A 16,977-nucleotide genomic window follows, 5' to 3' on the forward strand; every position below is an offset into this window, starting at 1 on the left:
TTTTTTCATCTTTTGGAGGAACGTGTGCGCAGGACGACGGCGTTCCCATTTTTCAGCGCGCTAACTGTCCACTAAAATCAGACCGGCTTCCAACGAAACGAACGTTTCCTTTAGTTGTCAAAAAAAAAAAAAAAATCACCCCTTCACTCGTGTTCAGACAACCACGTTGAATCAGGTTACTTGGCATGTAGGGCAACGTCTTCGAAACACACACACGCAAACACACACACACACACACACACACACACACACACACACACACACACACACACACACACACACACACACACACACACACACACACACACACACACACACACACACACACACACACACGCACGCACGCACGCGCGCGCGCGCGCGCGCGCGCGCGATGGAAATATTCGGTTTCTTGAAACATTCCAGCGGACAGCGACACTGCAGCACGCATTTCTATGTATTTTGTACCACTTTTCTGCTTCCTTAATGATTCGTTTTTCTGTGTATATTACAATGCAACGAGAAGCATACGCATCACGTAAGCAGGTGCAGAGAGTCATCGCTGTGGGGTTCGAGTTCAAAGACCTTTAACAATTCTGGGGCTCTCCGTTTAATAATTTCATTGTTTCCTTTTTCATTTCAGTATTTTTTGTCTGAACAGTGGAAAGGGGGGGGGGGGGCGAGGGAGAGCCATGGCTTGGAAACGTGTAGTGGGAACTAGTGGGAAGTGGGGGAGGAGGATGGAGGAAGAACGGAGGGAGAGGGAGGGCAACGGTGGTATGCAGTGCATGCTCGCCCGACGTCGACAAGAACACACAGCGTTGTTTGGCGAATGCCACGGTCGTCGCCGCAGCGCCGCCAAGTCTTTTGTCCATACTGCCCGCACCATGGAGCACCGCAATGCCCGGGCTACATCGGTCGGCAACCACGTGCACGGCGGTGGTTCCCTGACGGCACCCGCCGCCGAAACTATACAGAAACTATACAGAAAACACGACACAACCAAAGCTCCTGCACGCACACACACGCATACACACACACGAGGTCTGTGGTGTGCGTACGCGCACAGAACGCGCAGCGGCGGGCCACCACCACCAACGGCGTGGCCCGCATTTGCATCAGAAATGCCTCTGGCCAGGTGGAAAACAAAAGGCCGCTCAAAGCGGTCGCGCGTGACCACATGTGCGCGTTGCTGAAGAAACGCGCGTGTCGGCGGGCGCCCATGCTCGCTTCACTTCAACCCTCCTCCTTCCCTCCCCATAGAGGAGGAGGTGGGTAAACGTGAGTGTGTGTGTGTGTGTGTGTTAGAGAGAGAGGGGGAAATATGCACGACGCAGCCAGCGGATGTCCGCGACGACGGTTACGGTCCTTCCTTGGGGAAGTGCTTACCTGTAATGTGGCGTACGACCACGCATGCAGGGCTCTCGCGAAAAGAAATTTTTTTCGACGGTCTGTGCCACAATGTCTATAAATCTTGTGAAAAATTTGCTTAGATGGTCTATACGGAACTAAGAATAAATGTTATTGAAAGTTAACGTATTGTGCATCTATAGAAGAGACCGTGGAAAATGATTGTCATTGGGGCTACGAGGGTCATCTGTTAGCCGTCATCATTTAGCTTGATCACGTACTATACAAACAGGCTGAAGTGCAATGTATTTGTTAACGTTTATGGTATAGCCTATTAGAACTACAGCATGGCAGAAATGATAAGTCTCTACAAAGGCCTAGTGGCCTGCAGATAATTCTACGGAAGAGCGCCGTGCATTTAAGTATATGAGTATACAGACTGTTTATATTCATTTTTAAAAGAAATGCGCAGATGGCACCGCCGCTCCTTCGAAGCCTCCAACGCCCGCGTAGACCAGTTACCCTTGGAGCGCGTACAATTGGAATTAATGCCGGTGTTTCGAAGCGAAAAAAAAAATGGCTTTCTTAAGGCACGTCGCCAAATTGAACGCGCGACCGAAGCCCGCCGTATATACAATCCTCGAGGCGCTCCTTATTTGCGTTTCGTGCTGCTATTATCAATAAATTGCCGCGAGCATCGACAGAGCGCGTGCGCACCTATATCGGTGGCCTTGTGACGCCGCTAGTTTGCGAAAGGGGGGATGGGTGGGGGAAAGGTATTGATGCTGTAAGACGTCGTGCCTGTTAGCACTTCCAGCGAGTGAGAACTCGACTCGAACGAAACAAGGTGCCAACACGAATACTAAAAGGCATTATTTTTCTCAAGCTTCATGGTTGGCAGCCACATGGAACGCATTACCGGCGTGTCGCGGCGTCGCCGCGTCCTTTGTTACGCAGTGCATATTGCGCCGCGCTGTAATAAACTACCCCGTATCCGTATGCGTCTAAATGGACCCTCAAGAACAGCATTATGAGGTTCAGCGCTTAAGTAGATTACCTCTATCTCAATGTTTTCTTCATTTGGTTAAGCGCCGACACAGCAACTCCGGTAGGGCAGTGTGATGTCAGACGTTTGAAACTGCACAAGAAGTAGTGTCTTAGTCTGCTGTCTCGACAAGCTCTGCACAATCCAGCGACAGCTAATTGTAGTGCAACCTGCCACGGTGGTACGTGGTTATGTTGCGCGAATGCCGACACGAAGGTCGCGTGTTCGAATCCCGGCAGCAGTGGCTGCATCGCGATGGAGGCAAAATGCTAGAGACCCGTGCGCTTAGATGCGGGTGCACGTTAAAGAACTCCAGGTGGTCGAGATTTCCGGAGCCCTCCACTACGGCGTATCTCATAATCATATCGTGGCTTTGGGACGTAAGCACCAATAATTATTATTACTAATTGGAGTGCAAAGCGATCAAGTGCAAGAAGCCGGCTGAGTACCTTGGAGAAAAGAGACCAGGGCTTTGACATCGTGCGGCCCCAATCTTTCCGTGACACGTTAATTCCAAATGAAGTGGACCTCGAGAGGATTAGCGGAGGACACTAGACGGTGTCCTTCGTGTCGTTTCGCTTCCGACTGTTCACAAAAGGGAGCAATTGCACGCTAATTACTCCCTTTATGAGGGCGTAAAGTACTGATCCGTATTAAAAGAGAGTCATTGTGCTTCGTAATGGCGTGTACGTTCATCGGTTCCAAGCAGAGCAAGTAAACCTCATCGGGCGGAGTACGCGCGCGGTCAACTCTAGGAGACAAAGGTGAAATACGTTACAAGCATCTACAGCCACGCAGAATCATCACGACTCCCCTTGCTCTTAAAAGGCTCACAGCCTTCGCCGCACTGGACTTCGCTGGTGAGACGGAACATCGTCGCATTCTTTTCACGTCTGCCGTTAGGTGGTGCGGTCACGGTGATGAAACAGCCGCGGGTGCAAGCACCATTGAGCGGAAGGTCATCGAGGCTTCACGAAACTGGATCGGATCACGCTCCTTTGATCGCCCCCCCTCGCCCCTTCATCCTCGTGTTATTTTTGCTTCTTAAGTTACTCTGGGACGAATATTAATTGTATTTCGCCGTTGACCGCTCCCCACCTTTATTGGTACTCTGCTTGTATAATATGATGTGCCTCTTATGGCCGCGGGAGAGCCGAATTCGAGCATCACTCACGTCCATTGCTCCCGTAAGTGGTCGCCTCGCCGGGCATCACGGTGCCTCTGCGCATTCGTGCATTGGACGCAAGGAACGAGCCCACGGGCTGCGCATCGGCGGTGTGTGTTTTTTTTTATGCAGACACATTGTTAGAAGGCGAAACGTCCGTTCAGCATGCAGAGTGCTCTGGAATAAAACGGCCCTATCGGGTCAGGCATGGCTGGCACAGTCGTTATAACACTACGCGCTCCTTTATTGATGTTCTGTCATAGCCTCGTTATACTCTCACATCCTACACACTATTTTTGCGTCTCGTTTCTTTCTATTTTCAACACCATCTCTCTCTCGCTTGTTTCAGAGAAGCGAGGTTCCGTTCGTTCCCGAGCAGGGGCCAAGCTCTTATATATAACAAACACCCGACGAGTCCGCATCCGCTGCCTCTGGCTTTCCATGGCTACTACCACAAGCGACTCGGGCCACGCGTTTCTGTAATTGGCTGATCGTGTTTCGGTCTGCAATCTCCTTTTCAGCGCGGGCTGGCTGCTTAGAGCGCTCGTGAAGACGTTTCGGCCGCGTAGAAGTGCTCTCCGATCCCGCAGAAATGGCGCCACCACCGTGACTTTGTCAAAACCGCAAGGCGCTTGGGTTGCTTGTATAAAGAAGAGGAGCATGAGGAGGAGGGTAAAATCTGAGCGCTTGGGATCTCCTTGTGTGCTTAGTTATAAGAGTGAGGACGAAGGCACTGCGCCTCCAGATAAATGCACGAGCGAAAAGTGCCCCCGTCTTCTCTTTCTCACGTGACGATCGTTTGGCGGATCCCTGGGGCAAAATCGTGAGCGCGCACGCGGTTTGTGTAACAGTACAGCGGTTAGGGAGCAGCCGCCGATTCGCATGAAACGAGGGGCTGCAGTGATGACTGCAAACAGCTTTAATGCGTCGTCGTCGAAACGGGGCACCCGGGACGTGCTCTTCCGTTTAATACGCGACGGCGCAGTACGGAATATCCGCCAGTGTTATTTGCCCGTTGTCGAATTGTGCACTGCTTCCATCGAAGGTTTGTAGAAACTTCCGGTAGACTTCAAAACATCAACGCCTGGTACAGCCGCTCTCTTAGTGTACGCAGCTGCTTTGCTTGCGCTCGTCTCTCTCTCTCTCTTTTTTCTTCCCCTCTACACGTTTTTATCGTCAATGTTAAACACCCTGTCTTTTATTTTGTATTTCCTTTCTCTTTCCCATGTAGATACATGAGAAATAATGTTTCCCTCTCTCATGAAATCGTTCAGCTGTTGCGGCGCTAAAGACGTGTCTATGTGTACTGCCTGCCCCTTTAATCGAAAGACTGTCAAATCTTCTTGCAGCATAACTCGTGAAAAACCGTCAAGTCGACGCTATGAGCAAACATCTCCCACAGCCTTCATTGTTTTAAGCTACTACAGTCACCCCGCGTAATGTCAATATGTTGAAAACGCAGAACAGTCTCTTTTGATCAAGCCTATAATACAAGAAACCTTCGTACTGATGTATTGAGTTTACTGACTAATTTAAAGTCAACAGGTTTGCGCGACCGCCTCTATACGTGACGTGCTCCCCCAAGTGCGCGCGTGATTCTCGCAATCTCTCCTCTTTCTTCTGTCTCTCTTTCCGCCCTTTTATCCCCTCCCCCAGTGCAGGGTAGCAAACCGGACGTGCGTCTAGTTAGCCTCCCCGCCTTTCCTTGCTTCTCTCTCTCTTTGTCATTGTATGACGTCGCAAAAGATAAAAGTTTTGCAAACACTTACGGTGGGCGGGCCGGTATCCGTGGACGGCCCTGGCGGCGGGGTTCCCGTAGTACGACGATGCGGCGGCGGGACCCGCGCCGTCTTGCAGCGAGTGGAAGAACATGTCCATGTCCTCTTGGGCGAGAACGGCCGGGTCCTGCCGGCCCTCGTAGCCGGCCCAGGGCCCGGCCTGTTCCTCCATGGCGTCGCGCGAGGCGCGGCACAGCGCGGCGGGGCAACCGCCGCTCACGCCACCGTGGACGCCAGCGCCGCTGTGGTGGTGGTGATGGTGGCTACTGCTGACCACCAGGCTCGGGCTGCTGCTGCTAACGACGCCGGCGCTGCTAGCGTTGCTGGCCGCCTGAATAGAAGAACAAAGAGAGACAACGAACGTCAGTCTTACGAGGTCTTTCTTCCATTCCATTGTGTACAAGAAACACGATATTCTGCTAAAGCGTCCCACATTTGGGCTGGTGGTTTCGTACTTGCTGGGCAAACAGCGCGAAGAGCGGGACACAAGAAGAGATGCGACAAACCACAGTGCTGATTAGCAACCAAGCGATCTACTTGAGGAGGAGGTGGTGGTGAAGTTGAGGTGCAAGGAAAACACTCTCTTCTGCGACCCTAGTTGGGTCAACGATGATTTATTTCCTCAAAACGGCACATAAGTACACCCATGAGAAAGTATTCACAGCGCGTACAAGGTTAGGAAACGGGACAGAACAAACAGATGTTTGCCTCTGTTTCTGCTATCCAGGTTCCTAATCTTGCAAGCGCTATTAATACTTTCTAATTGATCCATACCAACTAGCTCAATCTGCAACTCTTACAAGCTATACGATGCAAGTACGCACGGAACAGAAAGTGGGAAGAGTGCAATGCCCGCTATATAACGTCTTTATTATTCAGATATGAGTGACACCTAAATCTGAAAGAGCGACAAAGATGACTGACGCACGCACGCATCTGCGAATACGAAAAACCTCCCAAGTCAAACAATCAGTGTACTTCGAAACAATGGTGTACTTATGAAACTGTCGTCCACGACAGCATTCTACTGAAATCTACAGCCCAATTGCCAACGCAATGATTGTAAAGCAGGGCATGACCAAAACCTGCATGAAAGCGGCTGTGTTCAAGTCATTCGACCAACTAGTGGGAAAAAAGGAACGCGCACATAACAGCAGTTAAAATTGTTTGGCTTTCACAAGACCTAACGATACGGAATGATATTACGTGCAACGCAGACCTAATTATTCGTATTAGGAAAGTCCAGCCGTTGATTAAGGTTTCCGAAAGGATCAGTTAGCATCGCTAACTATTCATTGATCCAGCAGTGTAACGATCACATTCACTTGTAGTGTGTAATCAAACAGACATTTCAGCACCGGACCTGCGGTTCTTTTTCGTGGTACGTCAGCGATATCTCAGTTAATAATGGCACTAGACGCGTAACTGTGCAGTTTGAGTGCGACCACTTTTCCGGCATTGGCGACCGTTTGAAGCTTTCGTAAGTACATGTATTTGAAGGCCTGCTGTTCACCGTAAAGCGTAATGGTAATTTTCTGTATTGATGACAGCATGAGCGAGCTCTTGGAGCATCAAAGGAAGGCCTATCTATACTTAATGCTCGATCAGTATGTTTTATTTTTTTTCTCTCTTTCTTTCTCTCTCTCTAGGCAGCATACATTCATACCTTATTGGTAGCGCAGTCGAACTCATTTATAACAAATGGCGGTGAATGATGAAAGCTTGCTGAATATGTGGCAAATTTACTCAATATATTCAATTCACCTTATGTAGAATTTGCCGGGTGTATTCCGAACACGCATGTTAGCGAGTTCACATGAAGTCGTATTCGTCGTAGAAAGTAGAGGAGATATAAGGGGACATCTTGGCATCGCGATCGCTATTTTATAATTAATCTTGATTAGAGTGGTTTTACTACCATTGTGGCGGCTTTTTTTTTAAAGTCAGGGCATGTATGCGCGTCACCACATGCGCAGGTAACAAGAACATATAACATGCATGCAAAACATATAGCATGAACGCAGCATAGCATAGAGAGCCTGAAACGCGAGCCTAAGTTTGTGAACTAAAAAAAAAAAGAAGCTTGAGCGTATAACTTGAGTGCTCATATGCTCAAAAATTTTGAGTAGCCCGGACTTTTGCTAGGAAAATCACATGACCATTTGCTCTACTCTATTGGTTATAAATATTGTTATAAAGTGGTCGCCAAACGTAAGCATGACGACGCAACTCCTTTTATGCAACTACGTAGCATGTATCCTTCATAATTTGTAGTGACGGTTCTCACTCAGGACATTTGACAAGTACACTTATACAGAAGTGCCTCATTTCAGAGAACTACACTTGTAAGCTCGCAATTCGCTTAGCACGGCCGCGATGGCAGGAACTGCAGCAGAGGACGAGTACGAGGAAAAAAAAAAAAAAAAACACGTGTTCCCACATTGTTTGAAACAATCACCGTTACTGCAAACGACGCGCAGTGTAAAGACAATGAAAGTTTTTTTCGATGGTGCGTTAGGTCTAAGTACGCAACGTACCACATGTTCAGTACGAAATGTGTATACTATACGTTTTAAAGCAGTTCACATTGATATCGTCAGAAGGGATCCAGTTGTTCGATATATGGCATAATCAGTATTGTAGGTGTTCACCACACTTTTAATCATGCTCTACATAAGTGCTAGATAGAGCTAGGAAACTAGACCTTCTTCGTCGAGTTTTCTGGATATAGGTGGCACTTTATCCGGGACCAGATAAAGAGTGTACAGGTAGATTTCACTGTACAGTGATGAAACTACATGATAATATATGAAAGTTACGATTTCCTCCAATGCTTGACACGTTTCACAGCATACACATTGCTGAGCATCCCATTGATTTGGCCACTCATATCGGCTCTATCGACATGCAGCAACAAATGTTACAGACGGATTATAGAAGCGTCTCGATTGATGCACTTGTTGAGTTGTGCGACGCCATGCGAGTTAGTTTTTCACTTGTGCAAGCTAAATGGTAACACAACAATGATAACAATGATAACAGTATCATTGATAACAGAGGTCCCGATGCAGTCTCTTGACTATGGAACCTCCTCCTGTATACAAAACGCTTGTAACTTCACTCAACTTTGAATAATAAAATTCTGATTCTGATTCTGAAAAAAAAATAATATAAGCACAAGTGTAATGATAACGATTGTTTCGCGGCAGTTATCTGTGGTCAAAAACATATACCACCGTCGAACAGTCAGACAAAATGACGTGAGTGGTTTAGCGTCGGCCGAGTGCACATTTTTTGGCGAAGTTGTTATATTTCTATATTAGTCGTATTTATTGGGAATGAGAGACAAAGGCAAAAAACAATGTAAACAGCGGCCTACTCCTTCCTCAATTGCAGCATGCGCGAATAAGCCAGCGATTTCACTAAATGACAACGAGACCGTAATAGCAGTGATGGACGGCAATTTTTTAGAAACGATTTAGCCGTACAAATCGTGTAGGTTTCGAGATATAAGCGTGTATTGTGGTTTTGCTTCATTGATAACTCAAATAACTGAAGAACTGATATATATGGGGCGCGAGTACATAAAAATTCTCTCCCATACAATATTCTACCGCGACAATATTTTACCGCGTTAGCTGAATTTGCCCACAATATCACCGGTCCCTTCAAACACACTTTCACATACTTCAAGCACGCTTCAAACACACTTCAAACACACTTAAAACACACTTAAAACACACGCGTACGACGAAATACTGCTTCGTGGTTTTGATGCCGCTCCATAAAATGAAACTGGTGAAACCGAAACTAAAGGTCAAGTGAAAAATGGTAGCCGTCACCGGAAAATGGCGACAACTACTACTCTTGCATTCATCCTAATTTCGATTCATATAAAGAAATTAAAGAGTCATATGTATAAAACAGATAATATGGCACCTCACAAACTTATTTATAGCGCGAAGGTAAGTGGCAGGGGATGTAGGTGCAACATATGCTATTAAAGACACAGGAATATTGCGCCTTTGGAATTTCAAGTTGATCCCCATTCGAGAGAGCGAACGGACGCATGGTTTTATCGAAATGACCAAAAATTTTAACGGGCTGTACTTCACAGTTGTAATATACCAGCAAGCCGAGACACAATATATTTCGGAAACATTCTGATGCTGTTATTAATCCCTGAGTAATAATAGCATATATTGCATGTGATTCAGAGATGAACAGTCCGGTTTTCTGCATAAAACGTACGCAGGATAGATATAGACACTTTTTGACATCCGCGACCCTCTCAATGACGTAAATGTCAGCTGTGCTTCGACTGTAAATTAAAAGGAAACATAGCCTTTGTTTTCGCTACTAATAGAATACTTAAGTTCACTCAGGAAGATACAAAGAGAGAATCTTGAAAGGAAGTGTTTTAATATCTATCTATCTATCTATCTATCTATCTATCTATCTATCTATCTATCTATCTATCTATCTATCTATCTATCTATCTATCTATCTATCTATCTATCTATCTATCTATCTATCTATCTATCTATCTATCTATCTGTCTGTCTGTCTGTCTGTCTGTCTATCTATCTATCTATCTATCTATCTATCTATCTATCTATCTATCTATCTATCTATCTATCTATCTATCTATCTATCTATCTATCTATCTATCTATCTATCTATCTATCTATCTATCTATCTATCTATCTGTCTGTCTCTGTCTGTCTGTCGTCTGTCTGTCTGTCTGTCTGTCTGTCTGTCTGTCTGTCTGTCTGTCTGTCTGTCTGTCTGTCTGTCTGTCTGTCTGTCTGTCTGTCTGTCTGTCTGTCTGTCTGTCTGTCTTCAAAGACGGCATCGTAGAAAGTTCACATTCGCGTGTCCCTTCGCCTTTTCAGACACCAATTGATCAGAGGCAATTGGACGGAACGATTGTGAGCAAACAGCTTCTCTCCTTCACTTCATTAAGTACGTCTGCCACGAAAAGCAAGCACCAGCACACGAGTGCGCAACAAGACAGCCAGCAACAAGAAATGGTCCACGCGAGCCGCGCTTGTACACGACAAGGTAGTCGACACGCCGACGCGAGTCGAGGATAAATCACCGCCATTCGCGGCGTTGAAGAGTCGTCGTCTCCATTTCCAGGCCGCCGTGACCGCGTATCACGCGACTCCCATCGTCGTGTGTATATCCATGTCAGGAGGCCCTGCCTGCATTTCGGGCACGCTCGTCGTATGCATAAGCGATATTCCGTCTGTACAGAGGCGCGCCGCGTTTTGTACAAAGGGGTTCGCCGCTGCAGCCGGGGAAAGCCTTGTGCGATGTATACATGTCTCAGGTTCGTGTCGAGACCAAGAGAGCATATAGAGAGTACGACCTTGCGTGGTGAAAGGCCGCGTGCGGATATGTCGTGTTTGCGCGCTCTTCAAATGAGACACGCAACGGCTTTCGTGAAAAGCTCTCGACATTGAAAGTAACGCCTGTTGTGGAACGGTGAGAGTGTACGTATACGACGCGCAACAGCACGTATTTGTGAAACGTCGCCGTCATGTTCTCCAGAATGTCTTCGTGGTGTCATATTCTTGAGAACATCGTGTCTGCGACGCACGCAGCATCGCCCAATGCCCTAATGTCGTCAGCGGCTTCCCGTGCACATGCGCAAACGCAACGGCTGCCGAAGCATTTGTGACGTGTCATGTCCTGGCGTACAAACAAACGGCAAATGTTCAAGTGCCACTACTCTGCAGCACCTCTGTAGTTAGTGCGTCTGGCTAGCTTATTCATGCGTAGTGCTGGCGGGCTGTATAATATTTTGGGTATTGTTCATCTTTGCCGTATAACAGTGAGGCTGGAGATGATTAGGTCATCTCACAGCAGCGCCCACAAATGCCGTGCATGTCATGCTGCCACCTTTAACTTGCCCCTTCCGACAATTACATATACGACGAGGTGCATATAACATCAGATCTAAAGACAACTTTTTTTTATCCTCGCACACTCTGACTTATCTTCTGGGGATCTAAGAACTAAATAGACATGTACACAAAATGTACAGGGACTGTGATTATTATTTGCTTTGACATCATTAACAGTCCGCTTGGCCGCGGTATTTGTACGTCCTTGCATTGCAGCTGAAAATTCACCGTATATTTATCTGTGCAATCAGTTATCGCTTCTCGTTGAAGAACACTGACTATAGAAGGCCATGTATTATCAAGACGTTTACAGCTCAAGTGACCAGAAGCAAGAGCTCTGAATTCGCAGTCGAACACGGGAAATGACGAATCACGACTTACCGAGGATAGATGAATGATTTTTTTTTTGTAGGACGCTAAAGGAGGACAACTTAACTTACCCCCCCCCCCCCCCCCCACCCATTTCTATCACTTCTGACTATAAAAAAGAATAGAAACAAGATATGAAAGGGCGCGCAAGAATATGAGCGGAGGTTAAGCAGAGGGCCAACGGAAGCTGATGGGATTAGATTAAAGATACTGCAAGCAACACTGCCACCACCCTGGTTTGTTGAGATTAGAGCAACACCGATAGTCAATCTTCGTGGCCGCGTATAATCAAAAAGGACGATTGATCTGAACTGCGTATACTCGAGTAACGAAAAAAAAAAAAAGACAACACACGTACGATTTTCGTATAGATGTAGGCCTATGTGGCAGTTCGGTCAACCTTGCGTGCTGTGCACTTCGTCACAATCTCTCTTTTTCACACGCGCGCAAGCACGCACGAGCACACACACACACACACACACACACACACACACACACACACACACACACACACACACACACACACACACACACACACACACACACACACACACACACACACACACACACACAACTTTCTTCAAGGCTCAAAAAAAGAAAGAAACCACACAAGCTATACTCACGACGACGCGTTCTTCCGTAATTGGCGATCGCGGTTATCAGCAAGACTCGTTGAAGGAGACATATCGCTCTGCTTCGAGTTTGTTTTTCTTTTTATGATTTCCCCTCTGCCCCTCCCGGCCGTTAGGCTGCTTTTGCGGGTCACAGTTCTTTCCTGTATAGCATTAAGCGGCCTCCCTCTGCACTCTCTCCCCTTTAAGCTGCCGGAGGCTTTAGCGGCACGGCGGTGCTAAATGGGCGTTGAGCTGGGCGATTGGTGTGTGTGTGGTGGGGACCGTGGTGCGTACGTGCTTGTTTGTGTGTATACGTACACGCGGCGTACAAGCTCGCAGTGTAATAGCCCTCAGCGTGCTCAAAACACACACACCAACTCGCGTCACTACACACAGGGGGTGATGGAGGGAGTGGGTGGGGTGCGTACGCTTGGCTTTCTCCACTGGACTCTGTACTCCTGCAAATGACCACCAACCGCCGCCGCCACCCCTGTGTACAAATCTACACCGTATACCCACCACCGCAGTCGCCACCGCCTTTCGAGAAAATTGCGCCCCAGATTTCGTTGGAGCGGCTTTTACATGGCGACGGCGTGCGCGGTGTAAAAACAAATAAAAATGATGACGTATGCATTTTTTGTTTTCTTTTTTTCTTCGCCCAGACTGTACACGGCGGTCTACAGCGATTAAAGGCTGCTGATTGCGAAGAACCCACCCCATGTGTGTGTTTTGTGCCTGTGTTATAGTGCGCGTCGTGTGTATTATGCGTGTTTGATCGGTAGGGTATACACACGTATACTCGGGCGCATGCAGGTCCCGGGAGTGTTGTAATGCGCGTTTTCGCCAGTCGATACGGAGGAGTGGCCGGACTGAAGCGTGAAATTCGGCTATGAGAGATGGGCTTACGAGACAGGCTTATTTATTTATTTTTTACGTAAGTGTAACGTGTACCCGTGCGGGAGGCGAGACGAATACTGGAAAGCTATATGGTTAGGGAGAGAGGTACGTACCCACCGAGTAAAGGCGATTAATGGCAGTGAAGGGTGTGTATCCTGGGGAAGGAGTATAAACGCAGGAATGAGGCACGCGCTTGTAAGTACGTATGGGCAGCGTGCTGCCTGTTGTTTTGCTTGCAATCTTATGACGAACAATACTCCGACAACGTGCAAAAAAATTCATCGACGATTACGATACTGCCTAATGCGAATTCTGAGCGCAGCTGTATATGTGTTTTGATTTTGCGATAAGTTGAGACAAACAATTTCAGAGACATGTATGTATGTACAGTAGCATACCACTATTCAATCGCATTGAGCATTTCCACACCCAGATGTCTCAGTGCCTGCGCGTAATCCATGCCGCCCTTCTCTTTGATAATTTCTTGCACTGCCCGGTTAAGATTGGTCATACCTCGGTTGGCCTTATTTACATATTCCACCACGTAAACAGCGCATGCGTACGTGTCAAGCGCTATCTGAAGATCCATGCTTGAATCTAGGATGGACGCCACCCATGGGTTAAAGTAATTCACCCACATTTGCTGCACGGTGCGGGATAGCATGAGGGTGGGACGAGGAGTACCCGCTCGGATAACCTAAATGTACTCTGCCTTGTCCATGACGCCGTGATGCTCCCCGAACTGGGAAAGTGAATCATATATTTGGTCGTTTCCAGGGCCTGGTGCATGGCTTGGTACTTATTTCGGAAGCTCGCGTCACGATGTGTTTCTTCTGCACGGCGACGGCGACGCCGCTCAACGCAGGAACGGGCGCCCAAGAGCGCCTTCGACCAACGCACGTCTTCTTCTTTGCTTGCCCAATTCCTGTGGCACAATGCTTCGTTTTCGTTTGACGTTCGCACCTGCTGTACACGGTAGTGAGGCTTGCCCAATTCCTGTGGCACGTACTCGTTCGCGTGGTTACGCCACCGACGGCGACGGCGACGCCGCTCAACGCAGGAACGGGCACCTAAGAGCTTCGCTCTAAAACTAAATAAAATTTAAAGCGTTTTTTATTAGTTTGCCTATATGTCTGAAATGAATAGTCAAAGTTACCAAACCTGCAGACCATGCTTTCGTTATGACCAGCTATTGTGTTCTCCTGATATAATATATAGTAGCAATAACACTAGTATTAGTAGTAGTAGTAGTAGTAGTAGTAGCAGTAGTAGTAGTAGTAGTAGTAGTAGTAGTAGTAGTAGTAGTAGTAGTAGTATTACAGCAATATTATGGTTTCGTAGAATTATCAAATATAGTATATGAAGACATTGCGGCTGGCAGAATTCAACTGTCGGGCTAGTGCCATTCGTATACGCATATGAAAGTGCAGGAATCCCTGAAAAGATTATATGGTTTTATATGTTCGTGGTCTTTTCTGGCTTGTCCTTAAGGCATAATTACTTTTCTTGTATATGTGTATTAGATGTGTGCTGTAAGGCCTGTATTGTGTATGAATTGAAGCATGTGTTAGAATATGTTATCGCATGTGAACTCTGCCGATCGTCAGATTATTCTGCGCTGTTGTTTAAGCGAAGTTCTCACGCGTTTTGCTCGCTCACTCGAAATTCAACGGATTGCCATAACCCGACTCACACCTGTAACGTCATGGATCGTTTTTTTTATGGGTTGCTTCTATGACTACTATATACTCCTGCAGGTGCGCTTATCGATTATGGTTTGCTTCTACGACTGCAGGTGTGCTTATCGGCAATGGTTTGCAGGTGCTTACGTTTCTTCTATTTTCTACGCAGAGTCAAACTCCAAAGCGCTCGAGCAAATGCCTGATTGCGATTGCCTGATTATGCATTCAACCGAGCATTACTGGGCTCATTCATGCCTGACACCGCTGCGTTGCGAGATACTCGGGATACTTCCTGTAAATTCGCCATTCACGTCACGACCGACCTAGGCCTATTTTTCATTTCCTCGCTCCATCGGCCATGCATGACTTGGCATCATTATACAAATACCGAACATCGCATTGTTGTATAGACGACTGCAAGGATACTGCGCGTTCCTTTCGGACCTTCCCGGGCCTATACAAGCTTGGCGTCATAATTATGCCCCAAGTTTTAGGCCGTGCTGCTTGCTGAACGCTGCAATGTCAACCGCAGTGACGCGAATATCACAAACGAACGCAAGGGTCGTCGCTTGAATATGACGCCAAGCGCGTCATGTCTCATCCAAACGAAGCAGGAGCACATGTATGCAGCAGCAAGTACAGGATAGCAAGCTGTAATATCCCCACGATACCTCACGCAAAGAAATTCAATGGCGGCCGTCTTGTTGTCATCGAAGCAATAAGTTTCAGAAGAAGTTCTGTTGGGACCACCACCATGTCATCAGCGCGATATTCTGAAAGCGCTGAACATGTTTTTGCGCGATACAGAGCTCGACGAGAGACTGTAAATAGTTTTTGGACATTCAAGGACTTACTTCGTTGCCACTTTTCTCCCTCATCATCATCCGCATCTTCTCTCCCCTGTCTATACTACCACTCTCCCCTTTCCTAATGCTGAGTAGCAGGCCAGAACATTGATTCAGGCCGACCTCTCTGCTTTTCTGCCATAATAAACCTTTTCTCTCTCTCTCTCTCTATGTTAACATCTTTATCTTAATTTAACTTCATATTTCTCTCTCCCTCTCTGTATGTGTGTGCTAGCTTGGTTAATATGCGTAAAGGATATCACGTGAACAAAATATTAGGTGACAGATGATCATTTCGCGTTTTATCCGGCAAGCACTCGCAGAGTATTCTGGTGTACTTTGTTTCTCTGTGCGTCTGTTTAACAGCAGCAGCCCAACGCGATTGAGATACATATAGCTAACCGTGCTGCGCGTTACGAAATTCAACCACACGGACGTGAAGACAAGGCAGCCGTTCCATTGAATCCGCGTTCTTCGCGCGCTTACAAGGATTATGTTTGTTGCCTCCGTAATCCGCGGCAACTTAAGGGAGAGATGCTATATAGCCGCTTGTTATGGCGGGGATAGCTTAACTAGTTAATTATAGCTTACAGGCTGAACGTACCAAACCGTGACCCCCAACAACACCTGCGTATATTAGATGTTTACGTACTTGTGTATGCGGCACGCGTGATATGTTCCGGTTGGAGCCTCACAGAGTGTGTGCGCACTCACGAGTTTATATTACGCGCAAGGTCGGTAGCAATCAGTGTCATGGTTGCGGATATCATAATTTCTATTATCAAATGCAAATTCGCTGAGGTCGCGTGAGCACCGCATTTTTTCATGATTAGTGCAACAGGATACAGTGTTTATAGCTGCGGTCAGATCACGTGGGATCCTTGCAGTATTACTGTGCGAAAAATCGATGAAGCATTGCTGTCTCTATTTATAATAAATATTGTTCACATTATGTTGATTAATAAAAAGTCCGCAGCATGTCACATTCTAACGCTCGAAGGCGAAATCATTCTTCACACTTGGCAATGCATTAAAGGGACACTAAAGAAAAAAACGATTTTTTCTTGTATTAGTAAATTACTAGCTCTTTCACGATACCAAAAACACCACGCTTGCCGCGAGAAGACGCTATAGCGAGAACACGCGCGAAAAGAAAATGCGGGTGGCGACGCCACATTGAAAATCCCGCACCAATCGCCGTGACGTCATAGATTTTCGACGGCGTCTACCAGCACCTACGTGGTTCGTAATCGGTAAAAATGAAGTACGTTGTCTTCTAGAGGAGCCAAAGGCTCAACATACCAAGTTTTAAGAAATTTCGTTGAGCCAATGTCGCCAAAA

General features: G+C 47.0%; 1 protein-coding gene and 1 long non-coding RNA gene across 5 annotated transcripts in view; one reads left to right on the forward strand and one right to left on the reverse strand.

The window, feature by feature from the left end:
- LOC119396294 (uncharacterized) overlaps positions 1-16,977 on the forward strand; it is a 258,725-nt gene that overhangs the window by 215,004 nt on the left and 26,744 nt on the right. The gene's annotated exons all lie outside the window — the stretch shown is intronic.
- The window catches only part of LOC119396293 (transcription factor GATA-3), a 257,931-nt gene that overhangs the window by 72,472 nt on the left and 168,482 nt on the right, over positions 1-16,977 (reverse strand). For all 4 annotated transcript variants that reach the window (XM_037663445.2, XM_037663444.2, XM_049417032.1 and 1 more), the window contains exon 2: positions 5,309-5,648. In XM_037663445.2, coding sequence (XP_037519373.1) covers positions 5,309-5,489 — 181 coding nt within the window. In that variant the 5' untranslated portion in view covers positions 5,490-5,648. The remainder of the gene's footprint in view (positions 1-5,308; positions 5,649-16,977) is intronic.

The sequence above is a fragment of the Rhipicephalus sanguineus genome, chromosome 6, assembly GCF_013339695.2.
Source record: "Rhipicephalus sanguineus isolate Rsan-2018 chromosome 6, BIME_Rsan_1.4, whole genome shotgun sequence".
NCBI lineage: Eukaryota > Metazoa > Arthropoda > Arachnida > Ixodida > Ixodidae > Rhipicephalus > Rhipicephalus sanguineus.